The sequence below is a fragment of the Camelus ferus genome, chromosome 23, assembly GCF_009834535.1.
Source record: "Camelus ferus isolate YT-003-E chromosome 23, BCGSAC_Cfer_1.0, whole genome shotgun sequence".
Classification (NCBI taxonomy): domain Eukaryota; kingdom Metazoa; phylum Chordata; class Mammalia; order Artiodactyla; family Camelidae; genus Camelus; species Camelus ferus.
Window position 1 is genome coordinate 30,082,234 of NC_045718.1, and position 23,189 is coordinate 30,105,422.

Here is a 23,189-nt window from a genome sequence, read left to right on the forward strand (position 1 = left end):
CAATATTAAGACGCTGTCTGATGCTCAAGGGTGGGCAATAGAGGTTTTCATATATTGTTTAAATTTGTAAAAGTGACAAAAAGAACTAAAATTACCAATACACTTATTAAAAATTAGAGAGGAGGATGGAATGCAAAGTGAGAGGAAAAGGAGCTAAATCTCATTTTTTTTTGTAGCAGAGAGTCAACAGCCATATCTAAATTAAGAAGTCAAGCACATGTTTATGGTTTGGGAGGTAAACTATCAGAAGTGATGTTTGAAGAGTGGGGAAGGATGGAGTGGGAGACAATTGCTTTCCATTATAAACCTTTCTTTGGTATTTGATTTAGTACCAGGTCTAAATGTCTAAAGACGTTTAGATATGTCTTTGAACAAATATAGACACACGTGCGCACACACACACACACACATTCATACACAAAAGGCTCTTAGGAAAACTCATCAGCTCCCACCAGGAACCTCTCAGAGCTCCAAGAGCAAGCAGCAGGCCAAATGCTCAAAGGACAGCTTAGAGTTGCATTGCAGAGGAAGCAAAAAGTGTTTCCTGGAGGTGTTGGGGCTGCTTGGTAGTTGGAGTGTCACATTCCCTAATGAACATGCAGGAAGGGGCTAAAACACGTCAGTAGCTTCTCACCAGAGTGGATGGCAAAAGCTCGTTTCCTTTCCATGATGGTTGCAGCGCTGAACTATTGACAAAATGCTGGAGTATCTGGGAAAAAGGATCTGGCCCAGCAGGACAGAGCTAATCCTAGAGATTTCCAAATGACTCCACGCTCGTTAATATGTATTTTGTTTACTTAGGCCACTTTTCCAATTACCTGTCAGAATGTGCAAATCCTTCCTCCCTGCTTAATCAGATATGCTCTGGAGATTAGAGAATAGGATAATGGTATCAATATCATAGTAATGATTATGCTATCAAATATCAGTGAATGATATCCACTATCAACACCACCACCCTCTACTAATGCTCTCCCCTGGTTTGGTGAGAACTCTGGCTCCACATGGATGAACTGTGTACCAACAGCCTAGAAAACATGATCTGATCCAGGCCTTAAAGACTTTTCCATCTAGAACATGGTGATCCTAAGGAAGGGCCAAGGCAATCATGTGAGTTCAGGAGAACCGGGGCCCAGCCTTGGCCGGGACAACTCCTGGCTGTGTCTCCCAGGGCAGGGAGGCAGTCGAGGGTGTGTTGTCAGGTAAAAACAGGAGAACACGTTACTTTACACCCATGTTATCACACACCTGGGCTTGTGTGGGTTCTGATGTCCTGCAAGCTCATATAAGATGCAGCTTTGGGGAAGCTGAGCAGGGGTTAGGTGTCAGTGTAGGAGACACTGCTCACTGTCTGTCCATCTGCCAAGTGTCTGTGTTTGTCAGCTTTAAAGTTGTATGTGTTGGTTATTAGTTTTCTGATCAATACTGGCCTTAATCTAGTCTCATGTTTCTAATTTCCCACTTAGATGTTTTTAGCAAAAAGGGCCTCATCCATCCATCCACTCTTTTCCTTTTCCCCCTGCTCCCCAACCCCCTGCCTCTCTCTGTCTCTCTTTCTTTTGTCAAATGCAGTTTGAGCACCAGTTATTTGCTAGGCACCATGCTAGGAATGATTACAAGATCCAACAGGAGGGTGTCCATCCCTCGCCGAGCTGGTGCCCTATGGGGAGAGCTCACTCCAGTGTATCTCTCCAGGGTGCCACAGGGAGAGTCATCCTACGGTTCTCACCAAGACCGAGGGCATCCAGAGAACATAGTGATGAACTGGGCTGGGAGGTAGTCAGAACATTAGGAAGGATTTTCATAAAGGAAGGGAAATATATGCTGAGACTTGCCAGATGAGAACATTTCAAGGATAAAAAAAGATGAGGAATGAGCCAAGAGATGACCCTCCGGGGGGTGCTCTGTGAGAGGCCAGAATGCTGAGTGGAGGGTGGCTGTGAGGGGCAGGGCATGGGGCTGGGAAAGCAGGCAGGGCCTCAGAGGAGGAGAAACCACTGTCTGTGCTCCATGTGGCCACGAAAGTGACAAGTTAGGGGTCACCCAGGCAGAGAGGCACGGTTCAGAATTAGCACCCTGGTTTCCGGCCTCCTATGCCACAGTTCTTGAATGTGAAAATATTCAGAAGTATTGCAGCTGGGGGGAAAGACACAAGGGGTTTTTGCAGGGGAAGGTGATGGAGGAGAAGAAACAGAAATTGAGAGAAAAATTGACAACAATTACAATTCACTAGATGGATTGACCTATATAATGTTAACTCTGGAGCATTAAATATTAAACATACTTTGCATGTAACAGGATTATGTTCAGAGTATTTAGAGGAAAAAAAGCCAAAATCCTTTCTGTTTGCTTGTTCTTACTCTCAGATTTTCAGGGAAAGCCCAGAAAAGACCTCAGGAAAAAGTTTTGTTCTATTTTGTTCTTGGTCATTTTCTTTCCTCTCATCACAGGCAATCAGGAAGCTGAGGAATCATCTGGAATGGGCGGGGTTACATTTCACTGAACAGGAAGATGGGATGCTTTTCTCTCCCAGGACTGCTATTGCCTCCCACCCAACCCCGTGCACAGAAGCTCTAACATTCAGGTTTCTGGTCCAGGCCCCCAGCCAAGTCCTTTAAGGAGGCCTGGGCTCGGGTCCAGGAATCTGTTGTTACATCAGCTTCTGGCATGATTCTGTGATTCTGGCAGAAATCACCATCCCCTGGGAATCCCCTGTGGAACAAACCCAGACCTGGGGGAAGGTGGGAGTTGCCAGAACAGGGGTTGTGGAGAGGCTGTCTGGGGTGAGTGGAGGGGAGGGATGAGGGGCCCACCCCTAAAGCTCAGGGGTAGCTGGCTTCGTGGCTCCATGATGGCCAAGCTGTGTGGAATGGCCAGGCTTGATAATGCCAGGTCGGGGAGAGCTGCTGCAGAAACCGTGGACTTGGGTGCGGGGAACCAAGCAAGCTGAAAGGCTGAATTATCTAAAGAACCTGGGTGGGAGGAGACTGGTTGTAAGTGCCCCCAGTCCTAATGTGTATGCATGCCAACAGATGGGAGCACTGAGAATCTGCATTCTTGTACAGCATTCATACGATTGCACTTAAAGCATTCACAGCCTAATATCTCTGGGGAAAAGAAAAGTCTTCACAAACTTTTAAAACTCCTAACAACACAGGTTTGTCAACAGTATGGATTTCTTCCACCTTAGCAAGCCTGTGGAGAGAGAGGTCAGATTTAGACGGGCTTTGTAAGTAGTCTCTCCTCCCACAAGGTCAGAAGAGGCTATTTTACAGTGGTTCCACTTTTGAAGCCCAACTGGACTCCACAGACTGCCAACCAGACCCTCCACCCAGATCCACACAGTCTGAGAGGATGCCTCGTTCCCAACTCTGCATGACAAAGGGCATCTGCCCTTCCTCCTGACCACTAATGAGTCCCTTGAAAACAGTCTCCCAATCCACATTCGCAGCCTTCTTTTGGCCACAAGCTAACTACCCAATTATTTTATTTCCCCAGCAAAGCTCCTCAGTCCGCCTGGAATCCACATTCAGGACCAGGAGCCTGTGTCCAGAAAGCCTCAGGAGTCTGGGGGATTTGCCCTCTGTCTGCTTCTCCTGCTTCCCCTCCCCAACTCGGACCTGACCCTGGATTGATTGAGTCCCCAGCTTGCCTGTGGCTGATGGATCACTTCGGGGGGTCATGCAGGACTGTGCACTGGAAATAGTTGGAGGGTTTGGAGAGATCTGGGGCTGGGAATTGGAAGACCTGACTTTATGCAGGCATCGTCATTAACTGGGTGAGCTCGAGGATGTTGTCACCTCTCTGAGCCTCTAAAAACCCAGAGGCAGGAGAATGGATTGGCCAGTCCATTTTAGCATTAAGCCCTCTGATTCTACAAAGTGACCAGGGAAGAAGAGAGATGGGGCACCTTGCTGGACAAACCCTATGGGTGTAACAGTTACTCCCAGGTTCTCTCTGCTTCAGGAAGGTCCTCAAGATTGGGAAGGATTCTCAATTTCTGAACCATGGACCACCTGCCCAGGCACCAGTGGCCCCTAGGTGCTCCCTAAGTACTGGGCCCCAGAAGCCCATCCACAGAGGCAGGACTGGTCCCAGTCATTTCCATTTCCCATGAAGGGCCCAGCTCTAGAGTCAACTCTGTGCTGGAAGGCCAGCCCAGGAGCACCAGTGAGACATCCGGGGACAGCAGAGAATCCAGCAGAGGAAGGTCCTTCCACTTAACTTTCTTCTCTGGAATATGAAGTTTCTGTTTAACTGGTCAGTTACCCCAGGTACAGAAGCAGCTTCTGGCCCCCAGGGACCCCCAGCGGTCCTCAGCCCTGAGGCATCTCCTCAGTGGGAGAGAGTCTCGTGTGGGCACGAGATGCTCAGGGAGCAGCAGCACAGGGGCCCAGCCTCCCTTGGCCCTGTGACAGCAGGTCCCTGCTGAAACTAGCACAGGGGCCGCAAGGCCTCATTGTGAGCTTCCAGGGAGCTCCTGGGGATCTAGATGTTGGTTGGGGGCCTGGCGAGGGGGCCATGGTGGGCAAGGGCAGCCTGGGTGTTATATCCTTGGCACCACCCTGGCCCCTGATAAGCCACAGCGCTTCCTCTCACCTATAGTGGACTATTGCATATTTATGGAACACCAGACCAAAACAGCTTCCGGGGACTGAGGGCCACAAGTCTCTGGTCGCCTGTAAATGCGACACTTCTGCACCTTTTGGCCTGAATTAAGGCCCAAATGTTTGCATGAAGTAAGTCCTTTCCCTGCTAATCACTTGCAAAGAAAGGCAACAGCTATTCTTTTGAAGAAGGCTACACTTGTCACTGGGAGAGCAGGAAGGCCTGCTCGGCCCAACCCAGAGGTGGCGCCTTAGATTTCCAGGGGTGTTGGAACAACGTTGTATATAAATTCCGAGATGGGATTTGAATTCCTCCTTGTGAGTTACACAAATTCTGAGGAAGTGGAGGTGGGAGAGGAGAGGAAAGGGGAACAGAGAAGCAGCAGAGGCCACAATTCTGTGCCCCCTAGAATCTCCCCTTGTTCAGCTGTCAGGATTTCTGTATTTCCTCTGACCTTGTCCTGTGTCCACATTTGACAGAATCTGTGTTTCCTCCCCTTCAAATAACCCTAGCTCTGGCACTTACTAGCTGTATGACCTTGGGCAAGTCAAGTAACAGTTTTATGCCTCAGTTTCTTCATCTACACAATGGGAGCAATAATGGAGAATTGTTGTGAGGATAAAGATCTAATGTATATAGAGCAGTCAGAACAGCACGCAGCCCATGAGCACTATTAGCCATTTTGATTATTATCAGAGTTATTATTATTCCTCCCCTTCCTCAAATTCTAAGTCCCCCTCCACCTTACTACTAAAACCCCTCTACATAAATGCACATGCACAGGTATATGTGTATGTCTATATATGGAGAAGGGGCTGAGGGGTGATCCCTGCTCACTGGGCCCCTCAGCCCCCAACCACAGTCTTCCTCCTCTTCCACCATCATTGCTTCACTCCCACATGACAGGCCATGGAGAAGTGAGGCTGTCGCATTTTAGGAAGGGCTGCCTCCTGCATATCCTCAAATCCCCTGTGCCAGGAGGGGCCTCCGGGACAGACGCCTGCATTGACCTCCTTGCTCTTCACTTGCTGAGCTGGTGCAGGCAGGTTGCTTCACCGTGCTGAGTTCTGACTTTGTATCTGGAAGATAAGCAGATGCTAACACCTGCCTCCTAGAACTTTTTTGGAAATACCCATTCAGAGTCCAGAACAGTGCCTGGCACATCATAAGACTGAAGAAATGACTGCTCTTCTTGTTATCATCATTTCCAGAAAAGCACACCTTGAGACTGCAATGAGCAGGCAACAAACCCTTATAGAGTGCTTCCTCTTGGCCAGGCACTGTGCCCGAATGTCCTGCATGTGTAATTTAATCTTCACACTAGCCCTATGAAGGAGAGGACTGCTATCGCCCCCTCCTTCAGAGAAGGAAACTGAGGCACTGAGAAGTTAAGGAACTTGTTAGCAAGTCACATAGCCAGCAAGTAGCAAGCCCCATATTTGAGCCCTGCTAGTCCAAAATGTGTGTTTGAGGAGGCACAGGGGCTCCATGTGCTCACACCTGTGGCTTTGGACAGGACATGACTTTGGGCAGCTCTGACCTCTGCATTCCAGGTTCTTATCCCTCATTCCATATCTGGGCATGACCTGGGCTCAAACTGAGCAGGATCACTGTGCAGGGGGCTCCCTGGAATGATGCTGCACCCACGGGGTCTCTCACTGCAGTCCTGTGGTTGCAAAGACACTTGCAGAAACGGCTTCTCCTGGCCCTGCTGAACAGAGAGAGCTGCCAGCTTTCCTGTCCTGATAGCCTCTGGCTTCCTTCTGTCATGGGGGAGGACAGGAGCGGGAGGGGGGCTTACAAGGACTGATGAATGGAGGGAGGTGACTCAAGGGGCTTCTGTGAAAGTGCCCTGTATGGGCCTGGATTGCAGGCAGGAATGCAGAACGCTTTCCCTCCTTCCTCTCAGTAAGCAAAGCTAGACCCAAACTAGTCTCTAGGACAGAGATTTAAATAGATTTAAACAGCTGGTTAATGGGACTCTCTTTTTCACAGAATAGGCTGGCTTTTTCATAGATGAGGACTAGGGTAGGGTCAGGGAAATTCAGCAGTCAATAAAATTATTATTGAGCTGCCAGACAGCAGTGGTCCGAGGCCCCAGGCCTGTGTGGCATCCAGACAGCCCTTTGTGCCCTTTCTAGACATCCCCCTCCTCAGGGTTCAGGGACCTGTCTGGCTGCTGAGCTCCCAGGAGGTCCAAGGGGTGTGATCTCCCTCCCTCTCTACCTCCCTCCCAGGCCCAGCCCAGGGCTGGCTATAAAGCCAGCCCAGCCTGGCTCTCAGCACATCCAGCTGGGACCCTCCTGGAGCCTCCTCCGGGAACACATCCACTCTCCTCCTTCTCCTGAGCAGCACCATGCAGCCCCTGTGGCTCTGCTGGGCACTCTGGGTGCTGCCCCTGGCCGGCCCCGGGGCGGCCCTGACCGAGGAGCAGGTCCTGAGCAGTCTGCTGCAGCAGCTGCACCTCAGCAAGGTCCCTGTCCTGGGCAAGGCCGACGTGGAGGGGCTGGTCATCCCTGCCCACGTGAGGGCCCAGTACGTGGCCCTGCTGCAGCGCAGCCACGGGACCCGCTCCCGGGGGAAGAGGTTCAGCCAGAACTTCCGAGGTGAGGCCCTCCCTCCCCACTGCACCCTGGTCCTCGTGGTGGGGGAGGGCTAAGACTGGATGTGCCTGCTCTGGGGAGGTGTCCACAGGACAGTGAGGAGAGATCATGAACTGGGACTGGGCCTGGGCCCTGGTCTCTGTTTGGACTGAGGGCCCCACCCCTTAGGGCCAGGAGAAGCTGTGTCAGGCTGGACCCACTTCCAAAGCCAAGGCATCAGAACAGAGAGAGGTGCAGAAGAGAAAGTAAAGCCAATGTGAGAAAGCGGCTGTGGCAAGACCCTGGCACAGCCTCAGGGAGCTCAGGTAGCATCAGGGATTCTCGGGTTCCATTTTCATACTGCAACTAGTGGACTGACTTTGAGCAAATGGCTTTAGAATCTTCTTTTTTGTTTTGTTTTGTTTCTCTGTTTGCTCCTCTGGAGCAACAGTTGGTGTAACTATATCTGACCCATCTCCCAGCGCTGTGAATATTAAAGTGTGTTATTCTGGATAGAAATGTGTAGGAACAATACTAAAGTAACACCGAGCTATTCAGCTTTAGGGACCCAGCCATCCTGAATGCTATTCAGCCTCTTACATCCCTGGGCCTGGACTCACCTCCTTAGTGCCCAGAGCTAGACCCAACGCCAGGTGCCCCCAGGTGAGGATTCTGATCCTCAACATCTCAGCTGAGGCAGCCCTGTCAGCCCTGCCAGCCTTCCTGCTGGGCAGAGATTGTTATAAACAAGGACCAGACCCAACGGGGGTTTGTAGGTAACTGGCCTTGGCCCAGGGAGACAGAACAGGGGCTAGTTTCTCCCTGCCTGGCCACCACCTCAGTGTCCTTGCACCCTCCGAGCTCCCCTGGCTCCCGGAGAGGCCCTGCTCACCCTGTTCGTGTCCCCAGAGGTGGCCGGCAGGTTCCTGGTATCTGAGGCCTCCACACACCTGCTGGTGTTCGCCATGGAGCAGCGGCTGCCGCCCAACAGCGAGCTGGTGCAGGCGGTGCTGCGCCTGTTCCAGGAGCCGGTCCCCAAGGCCGCGCTCCGCAGGCATGAGCGGCTCTTTCCGCGCAGCGACCGCGCCCGGGTCACCGTCCAGTGGCTGCACGTCCGCGACGACGGCTCCAACCGCACCTCCCTCATCGACTCCAGGTGGGGAGGTGGCGGCTGGGGTGTGGGGGTAGGAGGAGGACGGAGGAGGAGGGAGAAACAGGGAGTGGGCCAGGCGCGGGGTGGGGGCAGAGGGGAAGAAGGGGCCACCTGGCAGGGTGTGGGAGAGGCACTCCCGGGGCTGTCCTGAGCCGTCCCAGTCCCCAACTCTCAGCGCCAGCTTGTGTCTCTGTTGTCGCAGGCTGGTGTCCATCCACGAGAGCGGCTGGAAGGCCTTGGACGTGACCGAGGCAGTGAACTTCTGGCAGCAGCTGCACCGGCCCCGGCAGCCGCTGCTTCTGCAGGTGTCGGTGCAGCGGGAGCACCTGGGTCCGCTGGCCTCCAGCGCCCACAGGCTGATCCGCTTCACCTCCCAGGGGCCGTCGGGCGCCGGGCAGGGGGAGCCCCAGCTGGAGCTGCACACCCTGGACTTCAGGGACTACGGGTAGGCCCAGGGGCAGGACTCTAAGTAGACTGGGTGGTCCAGGAGCACCTTGGCTGGGATGCAGACAGCTTCAGGATGAAACTGAGTCCCTACTGCATTTTAGAGTTTCTAATGGTAGAAATGTTTACAACCCAAACATTTTATTGAAAAATAATTTCAGATATTTCCAATGGGTTTTTTTTCACAAAGGGTTTTATGTTGCCACTAATACACATACATTATTGTAATCATGTTTTCACCCTACCCCTTTCCCTCATTAATTTTGAAAAATATTAGCATTAATGGGGTTACTAAGGTTAAACAGCTTTCCTTTGGCCTTAGTGGATTTTTTTTCTTTGTGGGACAAGTTTGCTTTTTGGAGTGGATGGGGCTGTGTAGTAGAGTGGTTAATAACCATTAACCATTAATATGTTACTAACAGGCCTTTGGAATCAAACAGCCTGGGTTCCATTTAGCTCTGCCTTCTACTGGCTGCAGGACCTCTGGCGTGCCACTTAGCACCTTGAGGTCTCCATGTCCTCGTATGTAATAGGGATAATGCTGAAAGTGCCTCAAGGTACGTCTGAGGATGAAATGCAGGTATCCTCTAAGATAATAATTGTAAAGTACCTAGTTCAGTGCCTGACATATTAGGAGACCTTTAATAAACAGTAACTGATTTATGTTTTGGTTATGTTTATTCATTCAGCACTTATCACAAATATCAGTTTTTTTAAAAAAAATGAGAGGTGGATAATAAATCTCCCTCCAGCTGCCCCACTGGGCCCCACCGGGCCCCACCCTGGGCCCCCTGACCTCTGCCCTCCCAGCTGACCTCTGCCTTTGCCTCTCCTTGTCTCCACAGAGCTCAGGGAAATTGTGATCCTAAGGCGCCAATCACTGAGGGCACCCGCTGCTGCCGCCAGGAGATGTACATTGACCTGCAGGGATTGAAGTGGGCTGAGAACTGGGTCCTGGAGCCCCCGGGCTTCCTGGCCTATGAGTGTGTGGGCACCTGCCAGCAGCCCCCAGAGTCCCTTACCTTCAAGTGGCCATTTCTGGGGCCGCGACAGTGCATCGCCTCGGAGACGACCTCGCTGCCCATGATTGTCAGCATGGAGGAGGGAGGCAAGCGCAGGCCCCAGGTAGTCAGCCTGCCCAACATGAGGGTGCAGAAGTGCAGCTGTACCTGGGACGGGGCGCCCGTGCCAAGGAAGCTGGCGCCATAGGTGTCGGATATAGCCATGGTGGCCTCAGACTAAGACACGTGCACCAAAGCAGGTCTTGATATAGGTCTTAATTTTCTACTTAGTAAGTTAGCCCTGCCCCAGCTGAGTGTCCCTATTTTACCTTTCCTGCATGTTCTTCTGTTTCTTGTCCTCCTGCCCATCACCCACCCTAAGCACTTACATGAATAACTAATACAACCCTGATTGCTGAGCTATGAGAAGGAAATCTCAGCCTCCTTGTTTAAAAGATGTAGCCGAGCATGGACAGATTGTCAGCTGGGAGCTTCTGTTCTCTGACAAATTCTCAGTTGAGTATGGGCTAACAAACTCTACAATGAGAACTGGGGAAATAAACTGATTTATTCTATTACATGGTGAATTAAAACAAAACAAAACAGAACAAAACAAAACAAAATCCCTCTGTTTCCCTTAGGTAGGGAGGAGGTCTTAAAAAGAAGCCCCACTCACCAAAATGTTGACCAATTCTGGGCTTTTGTAAATATACTCAAGTGCCTGTTTCACTGAGAGAGTGCTGGGAGGGAGGATGAAGGGCTTCAGGCTTGGGGCAGTGGACAGGGAATCAGGGCACCTGGTTTCTGTATCTAATAGGATCATAAGCTGTGACCTCAAGCAAATGTAGAAGACTTTCGGCCACTATTTCCTCTTAAAAAGGAGAAATTGGGATTTCTCTCTAAGATTTCATTGCCCTGGGGATGAGACAGCCCTAACCTCACCCACTCCTCTGCTCCTCTGGAGACTGAGCATTGCCTGTGCATATTTCGGTTATTTCCCCCACCGTTTTAGAGAGCTTAACACTGGAACCCACATGTATTTACATATTTTAACTTAGCAAAAAAAAAAAAGAAAAAAAAAACAATTGAATGTAGATAATCTGCTGAAATAAAATAAAAGTAATCTTTCACTCTCTGTCTCTGTATTTAATTTCTAGTACCTTTTACACAGAAGAGAGAGAGCAATAAAAGGGAATGAGAGCAACATAATGATCTGAAGGAGGTGATCAAGGACCCTCAACCTCTAGGGGGCGCTGAAGATTGCAATGACAGTTTAGATTCTGCTTTTCATTTATAATATTTATACCTCCTCAGCTCTCATTCAAAAAACTGTATTGTGAAAAATCACTTAGTATGCCACATCCTTAGAAAGCACTTTAACCCTTGCAATAGTGGTTCTGGGGACAGGGCAGGCAGCAACAATAGTGTGGTAATAAGCAAACATTTACTGAGCATTCAGTATGAACCTGGGAGCTATGCTAGACAACTTCGTAGATATCATATCACTTAATTCTTGCACCTATTCCTTGAGGTAGGTCTTATTATTCCTATTTTTTTCAGATGAAGAAATCAAGGCTGAGGCAATACAAATCTGTTGACTCTCTACCCTCAAAATGCCCCAGTTATGCGTGGTCTGCTGATGACACAGACATTAGTTTACCTGTCATTTGGAAGCTGCCACATCTGGCAATTCTGCTACATTTACTATTCCCGCTCAGTGGGGTTTCCTTGTATCTGACATTGAAGTTTATGGATTCTCTGTTTTTACATACAAAGCTAGTTAATAGCAACTGAATAATGAAGGGAAAAAAGGAGCTAGCCTATGGAGAGCCAGGATTTGAGGACATGGCAAGAATATTGTAGGTAGAGAGAGAAGATTTGGCTCTGACTTGTAAATGTGTGTATGTAAATGACTTGTATAAGACATCAAAATGAAGACTTTCCACTTGGCATGCTGTGAGTTCCAGGGCATACAGTTGCCTTCTCTACAGGAAGGATATCAAAATCATCTGAAGAATTCTACCAGCTACTCAGTGATGTATCTGTGGCTCTAAAATCTCACTTGGAGGGCTCTAGGCTAAGGAAATAGTCACAGAGTTAGGCAAAGATTTTGTAGTATTAACAATAATTTAAAAAATTGATATAAATTTTGTGAAGACAAGGACTTTTGTCTGTTTTGTTCATGGCTGGATCCCAAGAAACTGGCTCAATAAGTACATATTGAATGAATTAATAGACTTAATGTTGATCTTTGGGAGAATGGTTGAATTAGTATGGTACATCCATATAATGGGATGCTAAGTAGTCACTAAAATCTTGGTTTAAATAAGTTTTCAGTGACATTGGAAAATGCTTATTGTATATCTAGTATAGAAATTTCAAAACCATATGGGGGAGAGGATATAGCTTAGTGGTAGAGTGCATGCTTAGCATGCACAAGGTCTTGGATTCAATCCCCAGTACCGCCATTAAAAAAGTAAATAAATAAATAAACCTAATTACCTCCTTCCCCCACCACCAAACCAAACGAAAACAAAACAAAAAAAACTGTATGTATATCATCTATTTCCAACGATAGAAAAGACATATATGCATAGAAAATAATGTGCAAGGAAACTGTCTGCAAGAAATGATCCTTAGAAAGTATGATTATGGGTGGTTTTGACTTTCTCACTTTTACTTTTTTGTATTTCCCCAAATTTTCTCGATATGCAAGTATTACTTTCCTAATCGGAGAAAGTTATAGATATGTAATTTTGCTTAATAGTAAGTATATGGTCGTCACTTTTAAGGGTGCAGACACGCAAGAACCGGGGACTTGCCCAGGAATGTGACCAACTAGAGGAAAAATGCAGAAAGCGGCCCGCTGCTGTGGGTGGGGGTGTGGATTATATGGAAAGGACTGTAGAAAAATTGGTAGAGAGGCAGCGGGAAACTAAGTCTCTCTCGCTCTTCTAAGCCCGCTAGGGACGCCACTTCCTTCCTCTGTATCGTTCTCTGTCACCTATTCCCCATAGTACTTACATTTATTAATGGTGAAGAAGTAAACATCACATTTGTGGAGCTTTTTAAAGCAAGTGGCGGAGGTCGGGGGTACTTAAGTCAGGTTCTAAGGAACCCATCATTTCCCAAAGGGGAACCGGTCCTACTTGCAGTCTAGTTACGAAGATTAATCCCGTGAACCAGGCAAGTTCAAGTGAGTAACTGCGGTTGCCCTCGCCGCCTCCACAATGGGGCCCGGGAGGGAGCGGGCGGAAGCTAGGGGCCTCCCAACTGGAAACCCAGTAATCCTCGGGCGCACCGAGGAGGCCGGCTCGGAGGCTGCCTCGGAGGCCGCAGGTCTCCACGCTCCCGTCCGAACCTCCGCCAGGAGCATCACATTTACCCGCTCAAATCGGCAACCTGGAGAATTCCTTTTGCCCACGAGGGGCGGCTGATGACCAGCACCAGAAATAATATTACCCAGACCTCCGCCAGAGATCAGCCCTGAGCCGTAGGTGGGTGCAAATAGCAACCTCCGCCCTGGAGTCGGGGCAGAGCTCCCTGGCCCGCAGGCCCAGGGACGCACTCGAGGCAGAGATCCCAGCTTCGCGCGCCGCGACCGACGTCCCGCCCGCCAATCCAGTTTGCGGGAGGCGGGCGCACTGCCCCGTCCCGGCCAAGGATTGGTCGCCGTAGCGAGGCGGGGCACGTTGGGCGTTGCGGCGCGGTCGGTGAGTGATTGAGAAGGGGTCGCGAGATCCGGCCCGGAAGCTGTCAGAAACTGCCGGAATCCGGCTCTGCGGCGGGGTGGCTGCTGGGCCGACCGTTCTCCGCTTTTCTCTTAGGGCACGTCTGAAGGGACTTCTTTGGCGGCCCGGCAGACACGGAGCTGGGGACCATGAGCGTGGGCTTTATCGGCGCTGGCCAGCTGGCCTGCGCCCTGGCGCGAGGCTTCACAGCCGCGGGTAAGCGCATGGAGGCGGGAGGCGGATGCGCGGACGGTCTCCAGCCTCGCCTTCGAACTACCCTCAACACCATTGACGTGAATGAATGAAGAAAGGGGAATTTGCGCCTGCTGGGGGAGAAGAGGCTCCTCTTAAGCAGCAAGAGAATATTACGCTCGCGTAAGGGATTGAAGGGAAGGGAGACATTAGCAACCGTCTCCCCAACGGTCAGAGCGTCGTGGATTTTGATTCTACTTTCCCAGGGAAAGCGGGGGAAACGGGTGGGCCATGATCCCCAGCTGAAAAGCCCTGTCTTCTGCAGGCATCCTGTCGGCTCACAAGATAATAGCCAGCTCCCCGGAAATGGACCTGCCCACGGTGTCCGCGCTCAGGGTAGGTGGGGCAGCGGGGATGTGGAGAAGAGGGTGGAGGCTTACGAGAAGGATGGCCGGATAAGCTGAGCCCCTGTATTGGTCCATGGCTGGCGCTGACGTCCCACCAGGAGCATCACAATCCTGCACCTTCCCTGGGGCAGCTCAGGGTGGCGGGAGCACCCTGGCAGACAGACTAGGGTTCATATCCAGACACTGGGCTGGTTAGGTTTGCTGAGGTTTTATGTGTGGAAAGAACCTGGCACATAGTAGGTACCCAATAAAATATTGGCTCTTCTTCATTAACTAAGTGACCTTAAGGTATTTGGCTACTCTGAGCATCAGTTTCCTTGTTTGTAAACGGAGACCACAGTAGGCACTTCGCTGAGCATAAACAAGTGTGTTCGGAAAGAACCTGGCAAATTAGTTCTTCTCTGTACGAAAAGCACATCCCCAGTTTTCACCCAAAACCTGGGCAATGTGGGAAAGGATGTCTAATGAGGCAGGTACCAGGCACTGTCTGTGTCTAGGATTGCTGATGTTACTGGCACTGGAGGGCCTGGCTTTTCAGTTGGGAGTCCTAGAGGGTGGGTGTCCTCCAGCCCACCCCTGGACCACACAGAGACCATGCAGTCTGACGGACAAGTTCCTGGGGTTGGGATAGGGCCCTGCTTCTGATCATTGGGCACTAGCATGTCACCTTTCCCTTGCTTGTGCCACTCTCCAGCTGTGGAGCCTTCTCACCCAGCATAGGGATGCCTGGGGTGCCAGAGATGTGGTGTCAATGGGGGACAGCCATTTCCTGGTTGCCATGGAGAAGCTTGTCCATTCCTAGCACCTGTGCTCATTTGCCCAGTAGCAACATTGGAAAACTTTGTGCCATTGGGGTTGGGGCAGGCCCTGAGGGGATAGGGCTAGGAATTCCAAGCTGCAGCTGGCAGAGTGGGCTTGGCAGGAGTTCAGCTGCTCCTTGGGGGTGCCCCGGCCTAGAGAGGCTGCCCCACACTGTGAGCCCGGCAGTCTCTTCCTGCAGAAGATGGGTGTAAACCTGACCCGAAGCAACAAGGAGACAGTGAGGCACAGCGATGTCTTGTTCCTGGCCGTGAAGCCACACATTATCCCCTTCATCCTGGATGAGATTGGGGCCGACGTCCAGGCCAGGCACATTGTGGTCTCCTGTGCAGCCGGTGTCACCATCAGCTCTGTGGAGAAGGTGCCCATCAGCCCTGGCGCCCCTCTGTGAAGGGAGGGGTGGGTGCTGGTGGGAGTGGTGCTCTGGCAACTCACTCGGTTCTCTGCCTTCCCCCAGAAGCTGATGGCGTTCCAGCCGGCCCCTAAGGTCATCCGCTGCATGACCAACACGCCTGTAGTGGTGCGGGAGGGCGCCACGGTGTACGCCACAGGCACCCATGCCCTGGTGGAGGACGGGCAGCTCCTGGAGCAGCTCATGAGCAGCGTGGGCTTCTGCACTGAGGTGGAGGAGGACCTGATAGATGCCGTCACGGGGCTTAGTGGCAGCGGGCCTGCCTATGTGAGGCCCTCACATACTTACTCAGCCTTCTGGGGACCCAGGGGCACAAGATGGATTGGCAGGCAGGCTTGGGCTGGGGTGTCTTGAGCAAGGCTGGCTGGTGGAGGAGGTTGATCCTTGAAGCTAGTTTTAATCATCAGGAAAAGTAGACCCTAGGGCATGCCCCCAAGCGCCTGCTGCACAGGGACTCAGCGAGTGTCTCCACAGGCATTCATGGCCCTGGACGCGTTGGCTGATGGTGGGGTGAAGATGGGCCTACCGCGGCGCCTGGCTGTCCGACTGGGTGCGCAGGCCTTGCTGGTCAGTATCTTCCCCCTGCGTGTTCTGGACCGTGGTGTGGGGATGGCAGTTCTTAGGGATTGCTGAGCTGGGGCAGAGCTTGGTTGGAAAGCTGGAATGGGGGTTGGTGAGGGGCATGGGTGTGGAGAAGCTCATCTCAAGGAGCACCAGCAGTTTTCTCCTCTAATACTCCCTTTTTGCCCTAGGGGGCTGCCAAGATGCTGCTGGACTCAGAGCAGCATCCAGGCCAGCTCAAGGACAATGTCTGCTCCCCTGGGGGGGCCACCATCCATGCCCTGCACTTCCTAGAGAGTGGGGGCTTCCGCTCCCTGCTCATCAATGCAGTTGAGGCTTCTTGCATCCGAACACGGTGAGTCTCTCCTTCTCCACCCAGGCCCTCTACTCGCAGCCATCCCCAGTCTGGGCTGCACACTGTCTTGGTGGAATCTGCCATCTTTGGTCCCGTTAGCAGTGCGGAGTCTGTGCTCTGTTAATAACCACGATTTATTAGACTTTGTTAACTAAGGGTTTGCAGGCCTTACTTACTTCATTTAATTCTCACCACAGTTCTCATAGCTGGGATTAGCTTTGACTTACAGATGAGGAAGTTGAGGCTCAGAGATACAATTTTTCCAAGATAAAACAGCTAATAAGTGATGGAGACGGGATTTGACTTAAAGTCTTTGACCCTCAATCCTGTGGTTTTCCACACTGTCCCCATATGATCACAGGTACCACTTGAAGCTCTGTATCTATGTAGTAACTTATATTTACTTAAATAGCACTTCTGAGAAGCTAGGGGCGGTGTTTGGTTGGGAGTTCTAGTTGTGGGTGGTATCAAGTCAACAAGAGTAGGGGGTTATGTGAATGGGGAAGCCTCGTGAAGCTCTGGCTCCTCCTTCAACCCCTTGGGGCTTTGTCTGCAGAGAGCTGCAGTCCATGGCTGACCAAGAAAAGATCTCCCCAGCTGCCCTCAAGAAGACTCTCCTGGACAGAGTGAAGCTGGAATCCCCCACGGTGTCCACGCTGGCCCCCTCCAGCCCAGGGAAGCTCCTCACAAGAAGCCCGGCACCAGGAGGCAAGAAGGACTAAGGCAGCCTCTGTCTGCCCTCCTCTCTGACCAGAGCCCTCGACCGAGGCGGCTGTGCAGGGCAAGGGCAGGCTCAATCTTCAGATCCTTGTGATAAGGACCTTCTTAGATCTGTTCCGACCACACAGCTCTAGTTCCCCCTTCCATCTCATGTTGGAAGATGCTCTGAAGGGGTAGCTGATGCTGGAAACCAGATGCAACCTTGCACATCTCATATGGTTGGAAGAGAGAGAGTCTGGGACCCCAGTCAGAGCCCCAGCTTGGTAGGAAGGTCTGGAGACCTTCAGCTGATGACCCCTTCCATTGGAGTCTTCCAGCCGGAGCCCAAGGCAGTGTCAGTTTGATGCTGAGTCAAGGAGATGAGAGGTACAAAACATGACAAGGGCTTTCTCTTTCCAGTTGATGAATGGAAAAGAAGTGAGTGACTTAGAATTATCACAATTAATCAGAAATGCACATATTAGACTATGTTATAGTCAACTCTTGCTTTATAGGTGTACCACTGGAAAAGTGTTATTCAATGCTACTGAGTTTAGCTGCTTTAATAAAATTTTATTTTTTATTACCGTGCTTTTCATATGCCTAATTTTAGGTCATCATTCCAGAGAACTCAAGGCCTTTGCCAGGTGTTCCTGGCATCTGCAGGAGAGCACTGCCTAAAGGCAAGAAGTAGGGATGAAAAGAAAGAACGGGCCAGGCCCTGAGAGCTGTAATGATACTCTGCTCCAGCCTGGCTCCCAGGGTCAGGGTCAGGGTCAGCAGATTGTGTTCTAGGATGGGTCCCGCTCATGGCAGAGAAGGGCCTAGTGGCCTGGGTCGGGGGTGGATGTTAAGTGAAAGAAGCCAATAGGAAAAGGCCACGGGTTGTATGAAATGTCTAGAAAATACAGATCTGTAGAGAGTAGCTGCCTAGGGCTGGGGTGGGAATGGGATGAGCGTGGGGTTTCTTTTGGAGCAATGAAATTTAAAATAAGATTGGTGGGAGAGGAGGGTATAGCTCAAGTGGTAGAGCACATGCTTAACATGCATGAGGTCCTGGGTTCAATCCCCAGTACCTCTATTAAATAAATAAATAAATAAAATTAGCTACCACCACAAAATAAAATGATAAAATAAGACTGTGGTTATGGTTGCACAGCTCTGTGTATTGATAATCATTGAATTAATATACTTCAAGTAAGTAAATTTTATATGTAAATTATACTTCATAAAGCTTTGAAAAAAAAAATGAAACAAGTTGCCCAAGTTTAATTAGCAAGGAAGTAGTGCCAGGACTCAAGTCCACCAAATTTGTCCTTTCTGATACCAAATTCTGTCCTTTCTGCACTAAGCCTGCTGGCAAGCTGTCCGAGGTGACAGGAGACACCCTGCGGCCATGCCATCCCCTTCCCGGGCCTAAGTCCACCAACCTACATTTACTGAGGACTTACTCTCCTCCAGGCCCTGGCTCCTGCCTTGGGTGTGTGGGGTCCACCTGGCTCAGGTGAGTCCTCACCTGCTAAGGAACCCTGCCCTTTGCTGTCAGGGCTAGATTTCACCAAAGGTGGCTGCGGCCCCAGCCCACCTGGGAGCGGAAGCAGAGGGCCATCCCTTGGAAAGCAGTTCTGGGCACCCTCCTGCGGGGCCTCAGGCCTGCCCCCCGCTGCCTGCTTTCTCCCAGGGCTGCCTGGCGCTGAAGCTGGAGCTGTAGTCAGAGCCAGGGGCTGACAACTCCCAGTGGAGACGCTGGACGTAGGTTCTAGAGGCTGTGGCCTGAGCCACCAGGAAAGTACCTGAGTGCGGCCTGCAAGCCTTTTAGGAGGAAGAGCAGGTGTCAGAAGTTAGCACGGCCTTTTCATTATGTGCTGACCGCTCCCTCTGTGCCCAGTGCCCTGCGAGGCCTGGTGTGCCCTAGTCAGTCAGACTCTGTCCTTGCTCTGAGTGGCACAAGGGCCGAGCACAGATGTGGACCCAGAGAAGAGAAGTGGAAAACACGAGAAGGCAAAGGAAAAGGCAGCACGAAGAGTGAGGAAGGCTGCCAATCACCCCTCTGCCCCCCCTCCCCCCAGCTCACTCCCACCTCCCCTGTCTGGACTCTGTGGGCAGCCACCCCCATTTCATAACTGACTTCTCTCAGGAGCCCCCAAACACTTCCTTATCTGTTGCCCCAGTTTTCCCTCTTGTGAAACAAGGGCACAAACCTCTGGCCCAAATGTTATCAATAATTACTTTGGGGAAGTGGGCTTGAGGTTGACTTCTCACTTGATTTTGTCCTGTTTATTTTACCTTAGATTGTTGATTGCAGTAAGCAGGCATGGTGTCCATAGTTAAAGATTAAAAGGTGTTTCTACTGCTCCCCACTGGCAGGCCCTGTGGGAAATAAACACATCCTCCTTCATCCTTGTCCCCAGGTGACTGTTACTAAGCAACACGCTGGAGAGGGACACTAGAGAGCTGACTGCGCTTCCCTCACCGTTCAGGGTGGTGTAGACAAGACTTTCTGAGTAACTAATGGAATACTTAGACTTAACCGGTGCTTTAATTTTACCAATAAACCTAGGCAGAATGGATATCATGACTATGTGAAATCAGTAGTGTTTTGAAAACAAAATGCACCTCTTTTCAAGGTCCAGGCGAGTGGATAGTATATAAGAAAAGGGGGAAATATGAAATTGGATGAAGAAACTAGGATACATGACACCAGGAAAAGGGGTACTGGTGGGGGTAGAGGGAATGAGGCAGATGGGGATGGGGCAGGAGTAAGATGTCTCATTATAAACCTTTTGTACTGTACTGATTTAGGAATCATATAAAGGTGTTACCTAGTCACCAAATATGTCTTCTAAACCTTTAGGGAGCTGCCAGGCAGTCCTGGCCATGCAGTACTCCGGCAGGATACATCACCCCAAGGTGGACAGTCAGGGCTGGAGCGCCCTGTCACTCTGGAACACTCGGCTTGAGTGTGTTTTCCTCGGCAAAGGTGGGTCCTCTGGGCCCCAGTCTTTTCCCACTAAGCCCACCATCTGAGTTACTAGCCCATGGGGTGGGCTGGAGCCCGGCTCCTGTGGAACCTGTGTTGTCCCCTCAATGACACTTACCAGGTCGTGTGATAATCATCTGTTTACCTGTCTGTCTCCCCCACCGTCCTAGTGCTTGACACCCAATAAACTCAGCTGAATGAATGCATGCAGGCATGAATGAATGAATGAATGAATGACAACGCTTCTGCTTAAGTGTCAGTTTGGGCTGTTTCTTGCTGTGCCTTGGGAGGCCTCTGATTTACTGGGGATGAAAGCCCCGCGCAGTTCCTAGCCTGTCTTTGGACCTGGTTATCCACTGTTTGTTGGGTTCCAACTTTCTTTTATTCAGTCAGCATTTACTGAGAACTTTTAAGATGCTGAGCTCGTGCTTGATTGGCTGGGATATGGGAAACACTTCGTGAATTCCTGGCTACACTGTCCCGGGGGCACCTCTGTTAGTGCAACCTGTCCCTCCCCCAGGGCTGCCTGAGATCTTCTTCAGTCTGTGGATACCTCAAAGGCATCTGCCCTTTCATATAGCTTTGGCTTCTTTAGGTAAGAGGGAAGCACCTCAGGGATGTTTAGGTAAAAAGGGGTTGGGATGGAAATCAATTTCATAATATTTTTCCATTTTAGGAGGGGTTATATGAATAAATGTTCTCTCCTCCTTGAAAATAAAAACAAAATGCATTAGGGCTGGAGCAGTAACTCGAGACTGGGTTAGACATTAGACTTTTCCTGTCCATCGAGGTACTTCAGTAGTAGGTGACCTGGAGAGGCTGAGACATGTCTGCACCTCTCAGTCACTGCTCCACCCTGAATTACAAGATGGAAATATTAAATTGGAATTTCATTTGTAGTATGTTCTCTGTTGTATCCCAGTAAAGATCCTTTTCCTTCTGCCAGCTTGGTTAATAAGTTTCTGGTAACAGAAAGAACAAAGGCCTGGGTTCTAATCTTCAATGGTCAGATGACTTTAGGCAAGTCATTCATCTGTTTTGGTTTCAATTTGTTATTATTTCGTTAAAGTGGAAAAATAACAGTCATTGCTGGTGCTTCTCCCACGGTCGTGGCTGCTTTGGGTCAAGCCTTAGTGAAGTATGACTCACAGCGCCACCTGGTGGCACCTCGGCGGATGACACCATTCCCTTGACCCAGTGGTGCCTCTGCTTCCCTCCCCAACGCTCTACCCGCCTCTTATCTGCAACCCCACGCTGCAGGGTTTCCTCTTTTCTGAGATGAGAAGCCCAACTGACATTCCTTGACAACCAGCTTCTCATTTACACCCTAAAACAGAAACTTCCCTAATAAACTATCCATGTTTTCTTCCTAAGTGTCAGGCACAGTGTTTCTTGTGCAAAATACATAATCTCCTTTAATCTTGAGTTGAATAGTTATGATGTAGTTATTACTTCCCCATTTTATTGATGGGAACGCTGAGGTTTGGTGATATGAGGAACACAGCCAGGGAAGGGAAAGGCCTGGGTGCTAAAAAATGAGACCCTTTTGGGGAAGCACTGAAGTGCCCTGCCTCAGGTGGGCACGGCTGCCCTCCCTGCCCTCACCGAGGGGCCCTCCTCCCAGAACACAGGGAGCAACCAGAAAACTAGGCTGGGGGAGGGGATGCAGGCATGGGATAATGTGTAGGGCCCCTGGTAGGTGCCTGGGAAGGGAAACTGGAACACAGGTGGGATCAGCAGGGCCTCATTACAGCCTTAAGTGGGGGGTGGGGACCCTGTTTTGTGGGTCCCAAGCCACTGGGAAACCTACTCAGAGAAGTAGACATTTTAATTTTTTCGTTTTAGTGTGAAAACAAATACAATTCATTCCTATCTGCCTTTTGAATTAAGAGAAAGTAATGAGAAATTAGCACTTACTGACTTCCTTTTACAACGCCACTGCCCACATCTCCCCAAAAAGGCTCCTTTCGCCCTAAACACATGTGTCTGTCTCTGCTGAACCCCTGCCCTCCACGGTCTTGCTCACACCGTCCCTACTACTGGGGATGTCTCCGCTCTCCTCCACCCTTTGGCCCAGCTCCTTCCCTTACTCCCAGCCTTTCACTGGTCCTTAGCATCCTGGGCCTTACTCTGTTAGTTATTCCTGTGGACACAGTACTTTGCTCACTAGTGGTGCTGTGAGCTGGCAAGGTGCTGTCACCCATCACATCCAATGGGATTCTCAGAAGATCTTGGGAGGCAGGTGGGGGGTGTGGGCACCCCCATCTCACATGGAGGAGCTAAGGCAACTGGGGGAGCTGGGTCTAGACACCAGTTTTTGGATTCCAGATCCTCTTTCCAATTTCCCCCACTCATTTCCCAGTCAGGCTCTCAGGTATAGTAGGTGGCTTTACACCACTAGGCCCTGGAGGAAATCTTGTCTTGGTTGCCCTGGCCCGATGGCCCAGCTGCAGAGGAAACGCTCCCCTGCGCCACTAGAGGGCGCCAGGCACTAGCCACTGAGCACCCAGGCCACCTGATTTCCTGCTGAAAAACCCGGATGGCCTATCCGCTGGGGAGAAATCCACACAGACACACAGACCCAGCTCCGTGCCCCGCGGGCCAGCTGCAGCAGGTAATTTCATGTATTCACAGAACAAAGCAGCTTAGTGTTGGTTGCAGAGGGAAGCACTTGAATTTTCTTCTGCTGAGCAACCTTTGCCCTCTTCTGCTCAGCATCCTCATCCCTGATGGGAAAGGCAGGACACTTGGCTGCCCACACCTGGGTCCCTCCCCTAGGCGTCCGCGGCTGAGGGAGATGAGCCTTCTCGAGTGCCCCTGTGTCCAGGCTCATAGGTCATCTCAATTAATGCACACCAGTCTTGCTCAAGAAGAAGCCTTGAGCAAGTAAGTATAACTATATGAGTGATGGATGTTTACTAAACTTATTGTGGTAATCATTTCATGATGTGTGCCAGTCAAATCATTATGTTGTACACCTTAAACTTATCCAGTGCTGTTGTCAATTCTATCTCAATAAAACCAGGGAGAAAAAAAGAAGCCTTGAGAGTCACTCAGTGGCCATGTGACCTTGGGCAGGTTGTGTACCCACCAGGAACTTATCTGCCACCTAAGGATGATAACAGTCCCCACCTTGAAGGGTTGAGATGAGGATTAAATGAGACAAAGAGCTGGGCTTGGTGTCTGGTCTGGGTGTGCCCATGATCCCTGTTCCTTGGGCACCGCTGGCTCCAGACCTGGTTCTC

General features: G+C 50.6%; 2 protein-coding genes and 1 non-coding gene across 6 annotated transcripts in view; all 3 read left to right on the forward strand.

Moving 5' to 3' along the window:
- LOC102510705 (left-right determination factor 2) overlaps window positions 1-11,875 on the forward strand; it is a 29,455-nt gene extending 17,580 nt beyond the window's left edge. Inside the window, exons 1-4 of one of the 2 annotated variants that reach the window (XM_032466590.1) lie at window positions 6,078-7,214; window positions 8,100-8,346; window positions 8,546-8,788; window positions 9,633-11,875. In XM_032466590.1, the coding sequence (XP_032322481.1) occupies window positions 6,965-7,214; window positions 8,100-8,346; window positions 8,546-8,788; window positions 9,633-9,996 (1,104 nt within the window). In that variant the 5' untranslated portion in view covers window positions 6,078-6,964 and the 3' untranslated portion in view covers window positions 9,997-11,875. Of the gene's footprint in view, window positions 1-6,077; window positions 7,215-8,099; window positions 8,347-8,545; window positions 8,789-9,632 lie in introns of those variants that run through there. The other variant, XM_032466591.1, reaches the window with a different exon arrangement.
- Window positions 11,876-13,510: 1,635 nt separating this feature from the next.
- PYCR2 (pyrroline-5-carboxylate reductase 2) lies at window positions 13,511-17,551 on the forward strand. 3 transcript variants are annotated; one of them, XM_014562163.2, is made up of 7 exons: window positions 13,511-13,735; window positions 14,037-14,107; window positions 15,119-15,298; window positions 15,395-15,559; window positions 15,824-15,916; window positions 16,102-16,265; window positions 16,822-17,551. In XM_014562163.2, exons 1-7 carry the CDS (start codon window positions 13,669-13,671, stop codon window positions 16,985-16,987), a joined length of 906 nt encoding a protein of 301 aa, XP_014417649.1. In that variant the 5' UTR covers window positions 13,511-13,668; the 3' UTR covers window positions 16,988-17,551. The 3 variants fall into 3 exon arrangements, with proteins under 3 accessions (XP_014417649.1, XP_014417650.1, XP_006188185.1); XM_006188123.3 differs by having other exon boundaries at window positions 13,512-13,735; window positions 15,395-15,616; XM_014562164.2 differs by lacking the exon at window positions 15,119-15,298 and having other exon boundaries at window positions 15,395-15,616.
- A 421-nt stretch (window positions 17,552-17,972) lies between these two features.
- On the forward strand, window positions 17,973-18,045 carry TRNAV-AAC. The gene has a single exon. It is a non-coding gene; the product is annotated as a tRNA-Val (tRNA).
- The last annotated feature ends 5,144 nt before the right edge of the window (window positions 18,046-23,189 follow it).

Bases quoted from the DNA above. Each gene is read 5' to 3' on its own strand.
- PYCR2 (XM_006188123.3), top strand. From the start codon at position 13,669: ATGAGCGTGGGCTTTATCGGCGCTGGCCAGCTGGCCTGCGCCCTGGCG. The intron at 15,299-15,394 runs GTGCCCATCAGC...GCCTTCCCCCAG, and splicing joins CCATCAGCTCTGTGGAGAAG to AAGCTGATGGCGTTCCAGCC. The intron at 16,266-16,821 runs GTGAGTCTCTCC...CTTTGTCTGCAG, and splicing joins GCTTCTTGCATCCGAACACG to AGAGCTGCAGTCCATGGCTG.